The 21,410-nt window shown below is 42.9% G+C and overlaps 1 protein-coding gene across 1 annotated transcript; it reads left to right on the forward strand.

The window, feature by feature from the left end:
- The first annotated feature begins 6,717 nt into the window (after nt 1-6,717).
- LOC114633543 (ubiquitin carboxyl-terminal hydrolase 17-like protein B) lies at nt 6,718-11,101 on the forward strand. The gene is made up of 2 exons (XM_028782109.1): nt 6,718-6,742; nt 9,750-11,101. Exons 1-2 carry the CDS (start codon nt 6,718-6,720, stop codon nt 11,099-11,101), a joined length of 1,377 nt encoding a protein of 458 aa, XP_028637942.1.
- Nucleotides 11,102-21,410: the final 10,309 nt, after the last annotated feature.

Below are 21,410 nucleotides of genomic sequence, written 5' to 3' on the forward strand. Positions count from 1 at the left end.
CAGGGAGTGTGCAGTCATGGAGAGTGAGAAATAGGAGTTGATACTGCCTACTGCCATCAGTAGAGGCATGATATTGGGTACTATGCCAGGAACCATTAGCTCAGGCTTTAATTGTTTACTGTTGTGGTTAATAGTAGGTGCCATCAGCACCTGGTTGGTTTTGTTGGGTGACATCAGTACCCGGGTTAAGCCAGGAGCCATCAGCTCTGGCTTTAACTGCCTGCTGCAATCAGTACAGGTGGATAGTAGGTGCTATCAGCGTTTGTTGAGTACCATCAGTGCCCAGGTGAAACCAGAAGCCATCAGCTTTGACTTTAATTGCCTGCTGCCCTCAGCAGAGGCTGATATTAGGTGTCATCAGTTCCTCACTGTTCTGTTGTGAACTATCATCTTAAAGTCAAGAGTCATCAGCTCTGGGTTGTGTGCATTTTGTGGGATCTTTCAGAATGGGACAAAGTGAATCTACAGATAGAGTTCTTTATGGATGTTATTAAACATATTCTTAAAGAAAAAAAGCATTAAGGTTACCACTAGCCAGCTGACTGACTTTCTTCACTTTGTACAAACGGTCAGTTCATGGTTTTCAGGAAGGAGAGCTTTAGATGTAGATACATGGGAGAAAGTAGAATTAGATATTAAAAACTGGTTTACAGAGAATGGAGGATTAGGCATGCCCCTTACAGCGTTTGCTATTTGGAATGTGCTTAAGACGGCATTGATGGATGACTAAAAAAAGCCATATGTGCTCAGGAGACATTAGATTCACCACCTTGTGAGGCGAAACTGTTACTACAGTCTCCCTCAGGATCTAAAAACAATGTTTATTCCTTGACAGAGGATCAGGTAGTGGTGAATCAGAAGAGGAAAGAATCAACCTTAAAAGAAGAATCTGGTTTCTGTATTACATTAGCAAGCCTTTTTCTTTTTGTATTCCTACTAGGTTAGCATCTCCAGAATACAGAAACTACAAAAAGATTTTGAGGAATCTGTTGCTCAGCTTACAAAGGCTACTGAAAAAAGAACTGATTTTTAGCTCTGAAGCAAAAGATGTTTTAAACAACTGGCCTTTGGGAATGCTACACCCACTTGTCAGTCTCTCTAAAGACAATTAAAAGCCGAGCAGTGGTGGCACACGCCTTTAATCCCAGCACTTATGAGCCAGAGGCAGGTGGATTTCTGAGTTCGAGGCCATCCTGGTCTACAGAGAGAGTTCCAGGACAGTCAGAGATAGACAGAGAAACCCTGTCTCAAAAAACAAAACAAAACAAAAAAGACAATTAAAAGATCTGAAAATATTTATGACTGTATTAAAGCATGTACTCCCCCATATTTTTCAGGGTGTAGACATTGCAGCAGCTTTACAGGGTCAGACTACTACTCAGTTTCTAAATGATCAAGGAAAAAGAAGACCTGATCAGGTAGGCATGGCCCAAGAATGTTATTCTTCTGGCAAGCCTGTCCATATTCATAGGCAGAAGGTGCTGTAAATTTTAATTTACTGTCTGTCCTAATAGAGCAGAAGGTGCTGTACATTTTAATGCTGTTAATCCTGCTCAGAATAGAGATCCAAACAGACCTTTTTCTCTGTGTCCTCATTGTCAGAGAGGGCTTCATTGGGAAAACAAATGTAGATCTCGATTTCATAAAAGTGGCACTCCCTTATCTGGTGCTACTGTAATCCCTAATAATACAGGAATCTTATCAAACCAGGGAAACTGGGAAAACAATAGAGGTAATTCAACAGCCTCAGGTCACCAATCATTTGTCAAAGAAGGACTATCCAACAGCTGCAGCAGGCAACTCCAGGCAGCACAACAATATTTACTCATGACTCCTCCTCAAACAAGTTACCTTAACTATTAAGATCTTAAATGGGTTTTCCTCACATAAGAAACCTTTGCATAACACATGCAGCTAATGACAATAGCAATGGTCTTTTAAATAATAAGGACAAGCCCCCTTTAAAAAACCTTGCCACTGTTTTATAGCTATTTCACAATTTTAGCCCCAACTTTCAGAATTACAAGTCTTGTTTCAATTTAAAAATTGCCTTCTCTCTGTTAGACATGTTCAAGTTCATTCTATGCTTTCTGGTCCTATGCATAAGGGTAAGAAAAATTTTAATTCATTGACAAAAATTGTTGCTTTTTCTAGGAATGTAACTTAGGAAAATCATCATCAAATCACCTTTGCATTCAGAAGAACTTCTCCTGCATTCCTGCAAAGCTGTCAACTCAGCTTGGGAATTAACCCTTGTGGTTTAAAACAGACATATGTTACATATGTCCTGTCTTTTGGAAAGTTAGCCTTTATTCCTGTACATATGGACACTTCAGTCTCATTGTTGTTTATGCCTTTGCTTAACCTGGGAAAGCTTTCAAAGGTATGATACAGTATTTGTTTCATTATTTTATAATACCAAGGTCTTAAAAAATCAGACAATGCCCTTGTTTAAACATAACAGTCTTTCAAATTAGTGTTTGACTCTTAGTTTCTCATACTCCATTGACATCCCTTATAGTTCATAGGGACATGCTATTATGACATGAGCTCATCATACCTTAAAAGATATAAACATCTAAATTACAAAATAAAATTATAATTATTCACCTACTTATAATACTTTGTAGAAGAATAAATAAGTCTGTTTTTAAACATTTCTAGCCTAAAATAAAATAAAGACCTGCTAACTAAACAATAAAAAAGACTTAATGTTTTTCCAGGAGAAGTTCTGTTTATGTATTTACAGGACTCTATAGATTCCAGACCAATTGATTGTGCCAGGCCTTCTCCATGGACAGAGACTTCCACACTTGCCACTTCCTTTAAGTCTGGTTCAGCCATCATCGTCTGAAGACTTTCCACCCATATCAGAGACCCCAGCAAAAGAAGATATTGAAGACATGGTTCCCGATTGCATCTGATTGGACTTTTAATTCTATATCCAGGGGATATAGATGATATAAAATTGTTAAATATAAATCTATATGTATCATCTCATACCAGAAGCTATTTGACCAATTGTACAACTTCACCAGGAGTCATAGTGCTTTTTCTCACTGTATGCTAGCTACCTTATATTTTGTTACCAATTACTTTCTCACAGCCTTGATGTAGTGCTTCTGCTTTGTTTGTCTTGGTGCACACAGACTGTTAATTCCCCTTCACGACCTAAGAGATTTATAGTCAAACTCATCTTAGGCATTATAGTCTTATTTGCTATCTTAGGGTTGGTTATAGCATCTGCTGCCTCCCTAGTCCAACAGGTACAACAGGTACAATTGTGTAAATTCCTTGACCAAAAAATAATATTTCTTTAGCACTGATTAGTCAGGATAGGATTGATAGATGTTTGACAGATAGAATGAATGCTTTAGAGGAAGCCATCCTTTATATAAGAACTCAGATTCAAAATATTAAAACATGTTTAACTACTGAAAGCCCAAATCTTTTAAGTTCAGACTCCATTTTAGAGAACCTAACCTAACTTTGAACTCAGGTAAACTAACAAGAAAATACCAAACACTAGTTTTCAAGTTGCCAACCCCCAACAAAACCCATGCCTAGCTCCAGTTTCTAGGCTAACCCTCAACAAAACCAGCATTTCCAGGTTATTTCCCTAACAAACCTACACCCCTAGGTTACAAGCCCATCCCCTAACTAACAACCACCACTGCAGAGGGAAGCAGAAATTAAGTTTATGATATGAATCCCAGCACCAACCAATTATGTTAAAGGTCACAGTAGCTTTCCAATTAGATGCTTGCATACTCACACTCCACTTGCTGCTTACTATAAAGTCCTGCCTGGGCAGATATTTGAGCTCCCTCACCCCAAAAACTGTCTTGCATGACATGGTGCATTGGAGGGGTCTGAGATAACTGGAATAAAATAAAGACCCTGCTAAGAATTGCATCAGATCTGCTCCTGTCTGTTTTGGGGGGGATCACTAACACTTCCCTGGCACTTTACTACCTCATGTCATGACAATTATAAATGGATTCCTGTCACGTCTCTGCCCTACAATGGATCAGAAATGTCCTGGAAACACATACAGGTACTTCTGCGTGAAGTATGGAACAACTCACAACTTCGCACTGATATGAATACTTTACATTCCCAGATCAGTGTCACCAGTCACTTCAGACTGAAGAGTTCTTCAGGAGAATTGGCTCATTATTATTCAAATTCAATAATAAAGTATGTTAAACACACTTTATGGAATTCTCCTGTAAATTTGGAAATTACTATAGGATTAACTGCTCTGTTTCTGTTTCTTCTTCCAGTCATCTTCAAGCACTTAGGGTCTGCTATCAGGTCTGCTCAAAGGGAGATTTATACACTTCACTTATATTATTCAAAGAGAAAGTCCCAGCAAATACTATTTCAAAACAATAGACTAATGATTTTGACTTAGCACAGGGAAGGATCCTACTAACTTGAACATTCCACTGAAATTAAAAACCCAGATCATTCAGGGTTTATTAAAGTAGACAAAAGGCAATTTTTGTCCTATATATATCTTACCTTGAAGAACATACAGAAAACTTAAGCAAATTCTGACTGAAAGTAAGAATGGAAGGGAACTGTGGGTGCATGGCAGAGGAAAAGGATTTAGCAGGAATGTGCAAAGCCTAAGATTGCATCACTGACACACTGAACCATAAAAAGCTAGAAAATCAATTTGAACTTACTGGATAAAAAAACAAAGCAGCGACTGGATCCAGAAAATAGTAAGAATACAACATGAAATAATAAGACTGTAGTGTGAGTGTCGTTCGCTGTTAATAGAAATGGAAAAAAAAAACCAGTGTCTGGTTTCACTACATCATGAGGAGATACAACAGTGACTAAGACAGATTTTGCTTCAGATGTGTGGTTATTTTGTGTGTGTGTGTGTTGTTGTTGTTGTTGTTTTCTTTTGGTTCAGGAAATGAAAGCCAACAGAATAGTCATGAGTTAAAGCCATCAGAGACTGAGATTAAGCTCAGCATCAGTGTGAACCACAAGTCATCTTGTCTCAAAAACAAACAGGAAATAAGGATTTGCCTGATATGGTCCATCTAGAGTTAATCTTATTACTCCAGTAAGATTCAATCAGCACTAGGGATCTAACTGGGTAATTGAATCATCACAATAGATGCACAATTAGGGGTGATAGCACCATAAACATCGTGATTATAAGTAATGTTAGAGTTAGTTGTAGGTAGAATACTCACACCAAAATGCTTTGTATACTTGAGTACTGGTATACACTAAAAAAAACATACTGTAGGTTCAAGGTCATTTTTTTCCGCAGTGCATCAGCAGTCTACTTAGTGGACTAGATGACATCATTGATCATATAGCCTTGACTAGAAATGGATCTGATAACAGAGAAATGATCTCCATGCAGATCCAACTTCAACCAGGAAGAAAAACAAAAACCAAACTAAACAAGGCCTAGGTTGTTTACTCAGGTTCTGTTCGAGAAGCTGGGCAACCAGCCTTAACACTCCCAGCCTCAGCACTCTCTCAATCTCACAAAGTTGTCCTTGACCCCCTTGCTGTGTCCCCACTGTCTGACCTTCAGCAATCCCCATTCCAATAGCACTCCCTAATGAAACTCCCCTCCAGGGAATGGCAAACGCCAGCCAGAAAACAGATAAACAGCCACAACTCCCAGCCCCCACGTCACTGAGGCTGGCACTCTCTCTGATGGATAGTTAAGCACTCCCCAGTGCAGGTACCCCTATCCTTGGGAAAAGTAAGGAACCACATGCATATGCCTAGAGAGATAAGTTCGTTATTTGGAGGCAATCAAGTGTTCCCAGACATCTGTGACAAGTTTGTAAAAACATTAGACCCCAGTCAGGCAGTGGTAGCCCACGCCTTTAATCCCAGCATTTGGGAGCTAGAGGCAGGCGGATTTCTGAGTTTCAGGCCAGCCTGATCTACAGAGTGAGTTCCAGGACAGCCAGGGCTATACAGAGAAACTCTGCCTCGAAAAATCAAAATCAAAAAACAAAGAAAAAAAATTTTTTAGACCATGATAGCACCATAAACGCCAAAAGAGCTTCCCTACCCAATTGCGCGACCCCATCTGCCACCTAAACAGATGGTATTATGTTTGAAAAATGACTTCCCTTATCATTTCCTTTGCCATGTAACCCTGAAACCCCAGAATCTGCTTGCATATAAATGCCCTAAACCCTAGACACGGGATCGAAATGGTGCACTGCACAGTAGGAACAGATTGCAATCTGAACAGGGTTCACATATTCTAAAAGACTCTTTGCCTCACTACAACAGATGAAGCAATTCTTTGAGCCCTCCTGGGGATCCCAAGATATGGGCATAGCACTGTGTGGTAAGCAAGGTGAAGGAAACTTGTTTGACAAAGTCTAGTCATCAATTGATATGGTTTTGTAATTTTGCTCCAAGTAAAACTCAAGCTTAAGATACCTAGGAAAATCAAACTGAATGCAGGGAAGTGAACTCCAAAGAGATCAGATTTCAGAGCTTCTTTGCAGGAACCACACCCAACCTGGGAGAGGGAATTAGAGGCTTATCTGGGATTGGCTGCTCAGCCAAGGTTTGTGGGCGTGGCCACAGGACTAAACTATAAAAAACTGAGGATTTGGGAATAGTCCTGACTACGGGCATTTTCTGAAGAGAAAGACTGTCTCTGCTCCCTTAGAAGACTCCAGCAGGGTATTTGAAGAGGCTTCTGGAGATATGGTTGCTCCCTCCTTCACTGAAGGTGAGTCTCACTGTAAGATCTTTACATCTGATGTGTCCCCCACCAATGATGTTGGCCCTAAAGTCTCTTTATGTTCTTGTCCAGTAGGGAATCCAGCCTTGTCATCTCCTATGGCCCTAGAGTGGCATAAGGATGAATCTAGGGTGACGGGACAGGCTTCTGAAGACATGGGGGCTGCTCTGCCCTTCTCAGAAGGTGAGTCTCACCATAAGGCCTTTACAGCTTACATGTGTAGTGACAAAAAAGTGTACTGATCTCCCCAAACCAGAAAGGACCTGATCAGATGCAATCACAGTGTGGCTTTTTTTATTCTAGCTAGATAGGGCACCTCAGCTAGCCACTGTCACACATGAAGGTTTTCGTGATTACAAACCCTGAATATCTATCAAGGGTAAGGCTTTAGCAACAAGAGGGGGATGAGGGGAGGAGGGGATTGTGCTGAGAGTCTAGAAGCATATAATTGGAAAGTTTCTATAGCCTTTAACATAGTGGCTGGTGCTGAGAGTCATATAATTCACTTAATGTCTGCTTACCTCTGCATTGGTGGTTCTTAGTCAGGAGGTGGGCTTGTAACCAAAGGGTACAGATCTGTTGAAGTAATATCGTGGAGATGCTGGTCTTGTTGTGGTTGTAACCAGAAGACTGCAGCTAGACTTAGGTTTTGTGGGTAGGGGGAAAGGGGGTAACTTGGAAAGTAATGCTAGGTACCAGCCTGTTAGTTTTCCTGAGTTCAAAGTTAGATCAGGCTTTCTTTTTTCTTCTTCTTCTTCTTCTTCTTCTTCTTCTTCTTCTTCTTCTTCTTCTTCTTCTTCTTCTTCTTCTCCTTCTCCTTCTCCTTCTCCTTCTCCTTCTCCTTCTTCTTCTTCTTCTTCTTTTTGGTAATTTTTTTATTGGACATTTTTTTAAATTTACATTTCAATTGTTTTCCCCCTTCCAGGTCTCCCCTTTGAAAACTCCCTATCCCATCCTACCTCCCCTGCCTTTATGAGGGTGCTCCCCCACCCACCTGCCCACTACCATCTTCCTGCCCTGGCATTCCCCTACACTGAGGCATCAGACAGCCTCAGGCCCAAAGGCCTATCCTCCCACTGACATACAGCAAGGCCATCCTCTGCCACATATGCAGCCAGAGCCATGGGTCCTTCAGTGTGTATTCTTTGGTGGGTGGTCCAGTCCCCACGAGATCCAGGGGATCTGGCCTGTTGACACTGTTGCTCCCCACATGGGGCTGCAATCCCCCTCAGTTCCTCAGTTCCTTCTCCAACTCTTCCATCAGGGACACCATGCTCAGTCCAATAGTTGGTTGTAAGCGTCTGCCTCAGTATTTGTCAGGCTCTGGCAGAACCTTTCAGGAGACAGCTATAACAGGCTCCTGTCAACAAGCACTTCCCAGCATCCAGGTTTGGTGACTGTATAGTGGGGCAGTCTCTGGATGGCCTTTCCTTTAGCCTCTGTTCCACACTTTGTCTCCATATTTCCTCCTCTGAGTATTTTGTTCCACTTTCTAAGAAGCCCTGCAGCATCCATACTTTGGTCTTTCTTCTTCTTGGGCTTCATATGGTCCATGAATTGAATCTTGGGTATTCTGAACTTTTGGGCTAATATTCACTTATCAGTAAGTAAATACTGTGTGTGTTCTTTTATGACTGGGTTACTTTACTCAGGATATTTTCTTTTTTTTTCTTTTTTTTTAAAATTATTTATTTATTTTTTCGCAAATCATAATTCATTCACACAGGGGTTATAAACACAGAAAGGCAGGATGTAGGGAAGAGGATGACACTGGAGTGTGGGTGTTAAGGGGGAATACAGATATCTTTCAGAACCGGGTATCGGCTGGGTGAAGGTTCAGGGGACAGGTCACTGTGACTCTGCCTATGACTCACTTGTCCTTATCTAAGTTGGTATTGTCTGCCAAGGCTACCTATTTACAAGGTCTATGACTACTCAGGCTAGTAAATTTCCACAAAAGCTGCCTGTTTACAATAGCTTATAGCCATCTGTTGCAATGTTTTTCCACAGAGACCCAAGACTTGGTGTTAGTATACATGTATGACAGGCCTATTGCTGATTTTAGGCCTATGGCTGATTTTAGGCCTTCAGTGTGTAAGCAGGGCTACCCCTGACATCTCCTCCCTTCTCTAAGTATAGAAAGGCTGTGGCAATTCTAATCTTGCAAAGGCGGGGATAGAGACCTGACCTCCAGTAATTGAAGGGGACCTTGTTTTTTTTTTTTTTTCCATTGCAAAAACCATTTATTAATCTGGATTATTTCCTTTTAAAAATGTTTTCAAGCAAACATTCCAGTTCCCCTAATGTCCTAGAATGTGCTTTCTTTGATATTTGATGACACTAGAAGATGTATCTTGTGTGGCTGATATTTGATACAGTGGGGAATTCAAAGGGTGAAGGGCAGAGTATATTTTCTTTTTTTTTTTTTTATTGGATGATTTATTTACATTTCCTATGTTGTCCCCTTACCCCATCCCCCACCACCCCCTCGGAACCCCCAATCCCCTCGCCCCTCCTCCTTCTTCTCTGTGGATGTAACCTCTATCTACCCCCCCACTCCCACCTCCCCACCCTCAAAATTCCCACCCCCTGGGGCATCCAGCCTTCATGAGGTCAAGGTTCTCTTCTTCCACCTATGCCCAGCAGGGCCCTCCACTTTTACATATTCAGCTGAAGCCCTGGATCCCCCCCTAAGTGCTCCCAGGCTGGTGGTTTAGACCCTGGGAGCTGTGGTTGGTTGGTATTGTTGCTCTCCTCATGGTGCCGCAAATCCTTTCAGCTCTGAAGGGGACCTTGTAATGGCTCAGGTCCCCCTGTCGTTGTCCAGTAAGGCATAAGGGCCATACCCATCCCAATGTCTTCTTCCTGGAGAGGGGATACTTTTGTAGGTCAGGTTTTCTAAAATGGAGTCTGAAGTTTAAAAATTTGCCCGCTGACATGTCTTCCAACAAAGCTGTTGGCCCTAAAGTCTTTTTGTGTTTTTGTCCTGTAGCAGACCCAGCAGTGTTATCTCTTGCAGCCATAGAGCTGAATCAGGATGGAGCCCAGGTGGTGAAGGAGCAGGCTGCCAATGGCAAGCACAGTCAGAGTTGGGAGAGGCCCCAAGGACCTGGATGCGGGCTGGAGAACACAGGCAACAGCTGCTACCTGAACGCAGCCCTGCAGTGCTTGACACACACACCACCACTTGCTGACTACATGCTGTCCTGGGAGCACTCTCAGACCTGTTGTTCCCCTGAAGGCTGTAAGATGTGTGCTATGGAAGCTCATGTGACCCAGAGCCTCCTCCACTCCGACTCGGGGGATGTCATGAGGCCCTCCCACATCCTGACCTCTGCCTTCCACAAGCACAAGCAGGAAGACGCCCATGAGTTTCTCATGTTCACCTTGAAAACCATGCATGAATCCTGCCTGCGGGGGTACGAAGAGTGGGACTCCCCCTCTAAGGACAGCTCCCTGATTCCTGACATCTTTGGAGGCCTGTGGAGATCTCAGATCAAGTGTCTCCACTGCCAGGGCACCTCGGATTCCTATGATCCTTTCCTGGACATTACCTTGGATATCAGCTCGGCTCAGAGTGTGAAGCAAGCCTTGGGGGATATAGTGAAGGCAGAAGAGCTGTGTGGGGACAACGCCTACAACTGTGGTAGGTGTACAGAGAAAATGCCAGCTTTGAAGACTCTGATGGTTTACAGTGCCCCAAAGGTTCTCCTGCTAGTATTAAATCGCTTCTCAGATTTCAGGGGTGAGAAGTTGAATAGAGAAGTAAGCTACCCAGAGTTCCTTGACCTGCAGCCATACTTGTCTGAACCTACTGGAGTACCTTTACTTTATGCCCTCTATGCTGTCCTGGTCCATGATGGTGCAACTTGTAATAGTGGACATTACTATTGTTGCATCAAAGCCAGCGATGGGGAGTGGTATAAGATGGATGATTCTAAGGTCACGAGGTGTGATGTGACTTCTGTCCTGAGTGAGTCTGCCTATGTGCTCTGCTATATGCAGCAGACTGACCTCAAACAGGTCAGTATTGACAAGCCAGAGGACAGAGTACACGGAGTTCTTGGCCCTGAAGACCAGCTGAAGAAACTCCCACCAAGACAGGACAAGAAAAGCTCTTGCACAGAAGCTGTAGGAGAGCCCCAGGGAAACAGGGAGAATACAGCAACCAAAGAAACCTCTTTAGGGGAGGAGAAAGTGACTCAGGAACAGAACCACCAGAAATCTGGGCAGACACAGAGGGATAAGGAACTCGATCTGCCAGCCAATGTAAATGTCAGCCCAGATACACAGCAAACTGGGCAGGAGTGCTCAAGACAAGAAGGGTCACCTGTGGCACAATGCTGACAGGCTACTTACTGCCTAGGGCCCCATGAACACTGGGCAGCTCTGTAGTCAGGGAAGGAGACAAAGATCTAAGAAGAGGAAGAACAAGAACAAGCAAGCATGGGTAAAGGCTTCTGCTTGTTCACTAGTGCTCCCTCGCTCACTCACCCTGGCTCCTCTGGACACACTGTTAAACAGAGGCCCCTGGAACAAGAGAGTGAGACCTATGTCCCTGGTAGGGACAATGCCTCACCTTTCAGGTGGAGTCCACCTTTCCTCTGTGCCCTTGCCTGTCTTTGATGACTCTTGAAGAATGATAGTTTGGATATGAAGAAATTGCTCAGGGTGTTGGTTCAGGTGAAATACAAGAAAGCTGGAAGACTCGGAAAATTCTGCATAGACTCTCCTGAGACTCATAGAATCAAAGTAGGGTAGAGACTAAGCCACCACCCTGGAGTGCTTGATGTTTGAAATTTTTGCTCAGCCAACAAGTGACTGGGCAGACTGCCTTTTCTTAATCTCTTTTCTGGAAAATGTAAACTTCACATTGTAGAGATGTTCTTGTTCTTTGTATGTGATTGACACGTCGACACGTCTTTGACCAAATAAATTCTCTTCCTTCACAATCATTGTCTTCTTCTTTATTACTTTCTCATGATGGTAGATCAGTGTGGCATATTCTGGGCATAGCGTAGTAGCAGTGTGGTAACATTGGTCTCATAGATGGACAAGGAACTCATCAGCCACATGTTCTTAAACAAGAAGTCTTTCTCCCAGGGAGTTGCCACCGACCTTGTCTTTGGTGTGAGGTCGTGGGCTCTGCAGAAACCCCGGCTTCTAGAGGAGTGTGAAGGCTTTGGGTGGGAGGGTGAAGGAGAGAGCTTGATGAGCAGCACCTGTGGGTCATCAACGGCTATTGGAAAAGGCTGAGGTGGGACTTGCAGAAGCTGTGACTGCCGAGCTGTCTGGGCTCCCGTGTGCCAAAAGTCCTTCAGCCTCAGTGTGCCTTTTGATCCCATGGGCCCCAAGTACTTCTTAAGCCTGTTCTGAAGCTGGAAGATGAAAATTCAGCTCTAGTGTTGTAAACGGTGCCTCTTCATAGAGGAAGCACCACTCTGAACCATATAGCGAGTTGATAATCCATGCAATGAAAAAAACGCTGACCGGACACAACTTGATATATTGGGTACAGGAGCTCTGGTATGGTGCTCTCAATCTTTAGGTCTCAGCCTCTCGGGGCATGAGCAACTCTTTCTCAAGGTTTGCCTGTCAGATATCCTGCCTATCAGACAATCACCTTAGGATTCAACAACAGTGGCAAAGTTACAGTAACAGAGTAGCATGGGAAACAATTTTATCCTTGGGGGTCACCACAACACGAAGAATTGTATCAAATCTTCAGACCCCATCAGAGGAAGGTTGAGATCCACGGCACTAGGACAACATAGGAGAGATTTTTAAGTGGAGGAAGACTTCTCAAACCCAGCAACAATCACAGAGCCAGGGATTCAGAACATCTAAGGGTGTGGTACTGTAATTTGGCCATGCCCCCAGAGCCCAGAGACAAGGCGGAGAGAACAAATCTCTGCCTCAAGATTTTTCTGGCCCCGCCCTTCTCCGTTTCCAATATATAAGCAAAACACCTTCCGACATTTTTCAGGAGAGCCCTTTACCATTCACCACCCGAGCCCGTCATCTGTTAATAAATCAACACATCTCAAATCTCTACATCTCTTGTGAATTCTGGATCCGAGTAAGTCAAAAATCCTGCGCACCCCTGCCCGCGTGGGGTGGGGGAGGGACCCTAGCTAGCCGTGTGGCTGCCCACCCTGGCACTCTCTGTACTCTAGTTAGCCGCTCGGCTTGTGTCCTGTGTCTCTTGCTGCTGAGCGCCAGATCAGGGGACAGGGGATGAGAAGCCTTTCTCTCCACAGTCGGCTCCGCATTCCCGCCATCCGAGACCACCGCTCTGTCGCCGCTGCCCTTTGACCAGAGCTCGAGCGGTGTCCAACACACAGGGAACTGATAAGATATCATCTGGGGAAGAGGGCAAGTAGGTAGGACCCACCCACTATAAGTGTCCTCCGGAGGTTGTGTTTAAAGCAGACCCATCACGGGAGGCCACAACAGGAAGGCCTCAGGCTTGGCTTTCTTCTCACACTGTGTGAATTGCTAGAAGGTGGCAGGCAGTCTGCAGAACTAGCCACAGACGCCAGAACCCTCACACACATCTCACACTTGCTTCACACTGTATCCCAGCTTGCCCTGTCTTCTGAGATGCTGGGTGAGCAGCGATCTAGAGCTTACACTGATGACGTTAATAAAATACAATTTCAAGGAAATGGACTGAAGACCATGACTTAGCACTCGGAACAACCTTAGGAACTTGGATATTCCTCTAAAACATCCAAAACCTAGATCACTAGGAGATTACAGGAGGCAGAAAGCAATGTGCATTCTGAATAATTCTTGCCTTCAAGAACACTCTGACAAATTAGACAATTCCTGCCTGAAAGTAAGAATGGAAAGGGACTGTGTATGCATGGCAGAGGGAAAGGAGTTAGAGAGAATGTGCAAGGCTTAAGACTATTTTTGATTTACTAAGCCATAAAAAACCAGCAGATCAATTTAAATTTTCTTTGTAAACAACTAAAGCAGTGACTAAATCCAGAAAATAGTATGGGTATCATGAAATATTAAGTAAGACTGTGTTGTGAATACTGTTCACTCTTTTTCAAAATGGAGAAAACAGAATCAGGTTTTATTGCTTCATAAGGAATTACAACTAAGACAAATTTTGTTTCAGATGTTGGTTATTTTGTCTGTGGTTGTGTGTGTGTGTGTTTGGTTACGAAATGAAAGCCAACCGAATGGTCATGAGTTAGCTCAATATCTGTATTGACCTTGTTGTGCCAGGAAAGGATCATGAACCCCCAAAAAACAACCAAAGAGCCAATTCCAATGCAACCGAATTGACCTCAAATTATTCAAGCTTGAGCTTAGGCCATACCACCGTCTCTGTCACAAAAGTACAGGAGGGGGCAGCTTAGTTTTAGGCAAGTACTTATAAAGACAAGAAGGAAGTATCTATCTTTTCACACATCTGACTGGGGAGCCATTATGGCCCTTTAAATAGTTGTCTGGTGCTGGGAGCCAAACCATAAACTTAACTTCTGGTTTTTGTTGTTGTTGTTGTTGTTTGTTTTTTGTTTGTTTGTTTCTTGATTGGTGGTTGTTAGGAAGTGAAGCACCAAGGGCAGTATTGTTACCTGGGGGGTGGGGGGAGGAGGAAGGGGGGGTGCAGATTTCTTGGGAATAACCTGGAAACTGGTCTTACCCCTGGGTGTTGTTGGGGAGTAACCTGGAGATTATTGCTAGACACAGGTCTTATTGGGGGAAGGGATAACCTGGAAACTGGTGGTAGATACTGGCCTGTTAGTTAACTGGAGTTCAACCTTAGGTTCTTTTTGTTTGTTTGTTTTGTTTTGTTTTGTTTTGTTTTGTTTTGTTTTGTTTTTTTTCGAGACAGGGTTTCTCTGTGTAGCCCTGGCTGTCCTGGAACTCACTCTGTAGACCAGGCTAGCCTCGAACTCTCGAACTCAGAAATCCACCTGCCTCTGCCTCCCAAGTGCTGGGATTAAAGGCGTGTGCCACCACCGCCCGGCTTTAGGTCAGGTTCTTGAAGAAGGTTCTCTAAGAAATCAAAAGATCTGGTATCTCAACAACAAGTGACCCTTTTCTCAAAAACAAACAGGAAATTAGGATTTTCCTGGTGTGGTCCAGGAAAAGTTAATCTTATTACTACAGTGGGAATGTGTCCATGTGATGGAGTTAGCTGGGTGATTGAACCACCTACAAAGTGGATACACAGTCAAGGGCTAATAAAGGCACTATAAAAATGTCATTATGACTAATTAGAGAATTCTTTGTGAATAGTATCCCTACAACATAATGCTTGAACCAGTGGGTACTGATATACACTAAAGAAACAGACTGTAGGTTCAAGGTCATTTTTTAACCCAGAGCCAACTGCATTTTACTCCGTAGATTAAATGAAATCTTTCATCATATGACCTTGACTGAATCATAAGAAAGAGATTTTTTTGAAAAAGAATTGCAAACTTAGAAAGGAAAAGTATAAAATACATGGTTCAATTATTAAATGTGCACCAGGAAGTGAAATGGAACTGAATCCTGTGTTCTAAGAAATAACAGATTGAGGGATTTTGGGGCAAGATTCTACTGAGCTAAATTTAGATGCAGGTATGGTGGTACACACCTTTAATCTCAGAAAACAAAGCCAAATAGATCTCTGAGTTTAAGAGTAGCCTGGAACAAAGCAGGTTCTAGGTTTTAAAAAAAAAAAAAAAACACTTAACTCTGGGCATGGTAGTACACACCTTTAATCCCAGCATTGCAGGAGATAGAGTCATGCAGATATCTGAATTCAAGGTCAATCTACAGAGCAAGTTTCAGGAAAGCCAAGCTTAGACAGAGAGGGAGTTGGAAAACAGAAAGCTGGTAAAAGAATAAGAAGGACCATGTTCCAGCCCAGCAAGCAACAGAACACCGCAGCCTTGGGTCAGGTGGCTCTAACTCTAGAGTGAAAAATAGAAGGGACTATGGGACAATTGATGCTCATTAGCTGGAGCTAAGAAATTAGTGGTGAGGACCTCCGGTTTGGGCCCCAGCATAGAGTAGGTCGCAGGCGGCAGCTCCGTACTCAACCCCAGAAAACCGAGAGAAACAGGGACTCCCAGGAGCTTGAACTCACGAAGCATCCCAGGTAAGGTAAAAGCAACACTCACCCCAAACAGGGAGCAACCGGGACCCACTGGGACCCAGGAATTCGCTCCTGGCCCGGGGCAGGCTCCATCCGGTCTGGGCCCGGGCACTTGCGAATACCAGGAGGCAGCTCTGCACCCAATCTCGCAGAATCCAGAGGAAGCGGGGCTCGCAGGACCTCTGTGCCAAGCAGGGTTTTGGGCTAGGAGGTGGCAGTGCTTGCCCCCAATCAGGGAGCGGCTAGGACCCACTGGGACCCAGGAGTTCACTCCAGGCCTGGAGCGTGGGTTCCTTCTGGTCTGTGCCGGAGCAGATCCCGAGAGTCAGTTCTGCACACAATCTCGCAGAATCCAGAGGAAGCAGGGCTCGCAGGACCTCTGTGCCAAGCAATTTTTTAGGCTAGGAGGTGGCAGTGCTCGCCCCCAATCAGGGAGCAACTGGGACCCACTGGGACCCACTGGGACTCACTGAAACCCAGGAATCTGCTCCTGACCCGGAGCCCCGGCCCCTTCCGGTTTCCACCTGAACACTGAGCACATCTTGGGCCTCAGCTCTAACTCAAGCAGCAAAACCCATCCCAAACAGTTCTGACACAACCTAGATAATAGGAAAGACAGGCCCCAGTCAGAGACAGCACTGATAGCACAAAGGCGATCCAGATGGCGAAAGGCAAGCACAAGAACACAAGCACCAGCAACCCAAGGTACTTGCCAGTATCAGAACCTAGTTCTCCCACATTAGAAAGTCCTGAACTCCCCATATCACCAGGAAAACAAGAACCAGATCTAAAATCACTTCTAATGATGATGCTAGAGGACTACAAGAAGGAAGTAAATAACACTATCAAAAAACTTGAGGAGAACACAGGAAAACAGGATGAAGTCCTTAAAGAAACACAAAAATCCTTTAAAGAATTACAAGAAAACACAAACAAACAGATGAAGGAATTGAACAAAACCATCCAGGACATAAAAATGGAAGTGGAAACAATAAAGAAAGCACAAAGGGAGACTATCCTGGAGATAGAAAACCTAAGAAAGAAATCAGGAGTCATAGACACAAGCATCACCAACAGAATACAAGAGATAGAAGAAAGAATCTCAGGGGCAGAAGATACCTTAGAAAATATTGACACAACTGTTAAAGAAAATGCAAAATCCAAAAAGTTCTTAACACAAAACATCCAGGAAATCCAGGACGCAATGAGAAGACCAAACCTAAGGATGATAGGTATAGAAGAGAGTGAAGATTCCCAACTTAAAGGGCCAGTAAATATCTTCAACAAAATTATTGAGGAAAACTTCCCTAACCTAAGGAATGAGATGCCCATAATCACACAAGAAGCCTACAGAACGCCAAACAGACTAGATCAAAAAAGAAACACCTCCCGTCACATAATAATCAAGACACAAAATGTACAAAACAAAGAAAGAATTTTAAACGCAGTTAGGGAAAAAGGCCAAATAACATATAAAGGCAAACCTATCAGAATTACACCTGACTTCTCACCAGATACTATAAAAGCCAGAAGATCCTGGACAAATATCATGCAAACCCTAAGAGAACATAAATGCCAGCCCAAACTACCTTACCCAGCAAAACTCTCAATTACCATAGACGGAGAAACTAAGATATTCCATGACAAAACTGAATTTACACAGTATCTTCCCACAAATCCAGCTTTACAAAGGATAATAGCAGGAAAGCTCCAATACAAGGAGGGCAATCATACCCTAGAAAGAGCAAGAAAATAATCCTTTTCCATCAAACCCAAAAGAAGATAACCACACAAACGATGTCTCCACTATTAGCAAAAATGACAGGAAGCAACAACACCCTCTCCTTAATATCTCTTAACATCAATGGACTCAATTCCCCAATAAAAAGGCATAGGCTAACGGACTGGATATGCAAACAGGACCCAGCTTTTTGCTGCTTACAGGAAACCCACCTCAGTGACAAAGACAGACACTACCTTAGAGTAAAAGGTTGGAAAACAATTTTTCAAGCAAATGGTCCTAAGAAACAAGCAGGAGTAGCCATTCTAATATCGAATAAAATCGACTTTCAACTTAAAACTATCAAAAAGGATAAGGAAGGGCATTTCATACTTGTCAAAGGAAAAGTCAACCAACATGAACTCTCAATTCTGAATATCTATGCGCCAAATACAAGAGCGTCGACTTACATAAAAGAAACCTTACTAAAGCTCAAAACACACATTGCACCTCACATAATAATAGTGGGAGACTTCAACACCCCACTCTCAGCAATGGATAAATCATGGAAACAGAAACTAAATAGAGATACAGTAAAACTAACAGAAGTTATGAACCAAATGGACTTAACAGATATCTATAGAACATTTCACCCTAAAGCAAAAGAATATACCTTTTTCTCAGCACCTCATGGTACCTTCTCCAAAATAGACCATATAATTGGGCACAAGACAGGCCTCAACAGATATAAGAAAATTGAAATAATTCCCTGCATCTTGTCAGATCACCATGGTCTAAGGCTGGTCTTCAAAAATGACAAAGAGAATGGAAAGCCCACATTCACATGGAAACTGAACAACACCCTACTCCTTGATAATCAGGTAAGGGAAGAAATAAAGAAAGAAATTAAAAACTTTTTAGAATTTAATGAAAATGATGACACATCATACCAAAATCTATGGGATACAATGAAAGGAGTGCTAAGAGGAAAATTCATAGCTCTAAGTGCCTACAAAAAGAAACTGGAGGGAGCATACACTAACAGCTTGACAGAGCACCTGAAAGACCTAGAACAAAAAGAAGCTAATACACTCAAGAGGAGTAGATGGCAGGAAATAATCAAACTCAGGGCTGAAATCAACCAAATAGAAACAAAAAGAACTATCCAAAGAATCAATAAAACTAGGAGCTGGTTCTTTGAGAAAATCAACAAGATAGATAAACCCTTAGCTAGACTAATCAGAGGGCAGAGAGACAGTATCCAAATTAATAAAATCAGAACTGAAAAGGGTGACATAACAACAGAAACTGAGGAAATTAAAAAAATCATCAGATCCTACTACAAAAGCCTATATGCTATAAAAAAGCATTTCATGTTCAAAAATAAATAAATTATTTATAAAAAAAAAAAAGAAAAGAAATTAGTGGTGATTAAGAAAAGACCAGCTTAATTGAGGTGATATTTTCTGGGAAGTGTTTTCTGAGAGCACAAAGGAGCTGTGTTCCAGAGATAGTCAAGGTTGTACACCCTGCTGCAGCTATACTTGGTATTATTGTGTAAGAGTCACCTAGGTGGTAGTGGTTTTGAACGCATGAAGGGGTCAAGCTGAGACTTGGCCACTGTGAGAAGCTATGGAAGGCCATTGGTAAAGGTGCAGCCTCAGTTGCAGTTGATGGCCCAGGACTGAAGGAGTCATGCAAAGGAGTTGAGTCTTGACACCATGAAGGGAGCCTATGAGAGGCTATTGGTGAAGCCAGCTTTCAGTGAAAAGCCCCAGCATGTTAGAAATGCCAGTACCCTGAGATGGCCACCAAGAATAGCAGCAGCAATGGAGTAGAATCAACCAAACCCTGGAGTGCTTCAGAGGGCAGAACTGGAGAAGTGACCCAAGTCCTTTGCAGCTCAGAAGACCATATGTGGATCCCAGACATTAGAACAAGAAGCCAAAAGACTGAAGTTGCCTTGGAGCAAAATTTTTGAGATACCAGAGCCAAAGGATATCTCCTAAGGAATGCTGCTAACAGGGAGTGGAACCAGCCCAGGAGAAAGAAGTCTGTTGCAGTCAACAAAGATGAAAAAGGAGTTGGAGATCTGAGGACCACTTTGACATCAGACATGGAGATGCAGAGTTTGGAGTTTGCCCACCTGGTTTCCTGTCTTGCTTTGGGGATTAGAGTAAAATGATTGGATGGATCTTAGAAGAGATTTTAAACTTTGGAGTTTTAACATTGTCAAGACTGCTATGGAGTATGAACTTTTGAAGTTGGACTAAATGTATTTTATATTATGCTATGTCTTGCTATGGTCTCCATAGGCTCATATTTTTGAACAAGCCTCTGGGAGCCAGGGAGTTGAATGTTATGGTTTGCATATGCTTGGCCCAATAAGTAGCACTATTAGAAGGTGTGGTCCTGTTAGAGTAAGTGTGACCTTGTTAAAGTAGCTGTGTCACTGTGGGTGTGGACTTTAAGACTCTTACTCTAGCTGCCTGGAAGTAAGTACTCTGCTTGGAGCCTTCAGATGAAGATGTAGAGCTCTCAGCTCCTCCTGAACCATGCCTGCCTGGATGCTGTCACCTTCTCACCTTGATGACAGAACCTCTAAATCTGTAAGATAGCCCCAATTAAATGTTATCTTTATAAGAATTGCCTTTGTCCTGGTGTCTGTAAAACCCAAATTAATGCACTAAACAAACAAGGCCTATGTTTTGAGACCTCACTACATAAATACCAATGATCATCTCAGTATTCTCTACTGTGTATATATTCCTGCTTTGATCATTTTAAACATGAGTGGTGATTTTCACAATTTCCAGTCTTTTCCAAGTCTTCCACCTCCTGTGTTCCTTCCCTCATATTGTCCAGTTCATGAATGTGTTGGTTTGAATAAGTATGGCACACTTAATCTCAGATATTTGAATGCTCATGCATCACGGAGTGGCACTGCATAAGCAGGATTAGGAGACCAGGTCTTGTTAAAGAAGTATGTCACTCTGGGGTGGGCTTCCAGGTTCCAAAAACCCAGACTAGGCCCAGAGTTATATCCTTCCTGTTTCCTGAGCATTTGGATGTAGAACTCTCAGATAGTTTTCCAACACCACTGCATCTGCTTGCCTGTGTTTTACCATGTTCCCAGGCAACATACTGATGTACAAAACCTCTGAATGTGTAACCAAGGCCCAATTAAATATTTTCATTATGTGCTATGGAAATGGTGTCTCTTGACAGCAACTGAACAGCAACTAAGACAGTGACCAAATAGTTATCTAGAAATCACTTTCTTCTTGTACCATATTTTCATGTAAATTGTTTGACAGAATTAATTACTCTTAAAGTAAGAAATTCCCCACATGATTCTGTTTTAAGTACTTGTGTCCCAGGGTTGAATATACTGGGTAGAGATACAGAAACAGGGTCACAGTGGAATATGCAGCATTGGAGTGCACATTTTGTTTAGTTCTTAAATTTAATTTAACTGGATATTTTGGTTTTTTCAGGAAATCAAAACCAACAGCTTAGAGTGCAGGTCAAGTCAAGTAGAACACAAGATCAAGATTGTAAGGACCCAAGAAGAGGACCCCAACTCAAATCCCGATCAGCACACACCCAAGGAGACACGAGAGACTGACTTGATGCAATTGGCAAAAGGCAGTTTACTAACAAGGGCCCTTGGATCGAAACTCATCCCACACAGGGGAGAGAATTTCGATGAAGACCCCAGGAAGTTTAGAACTTTTATAGGGGGAGGCACAAGGGGGAAGGGAAAAGCAGGAAATTCTGGTGCGGTTACATATGATTGGATATTCCAAACATCAGCACTTTGCATA

This window comes from Grammomys surdaster, unplaced genomic scaffold (genome assembly GCF_004785775.1).
Source record: "Grammomys surdaster isolate TR1022 unplaced genomic scaffold, NIH_TR_1.0 693, whole genome shotgun sequence".
In the NCBI taxonomy this organism is placed as follows: Eukaryota; Metazoa; Chordata; class Mammalia; order Rodentia; family Muridae; genus Grammomys; species Grammomys surdaster.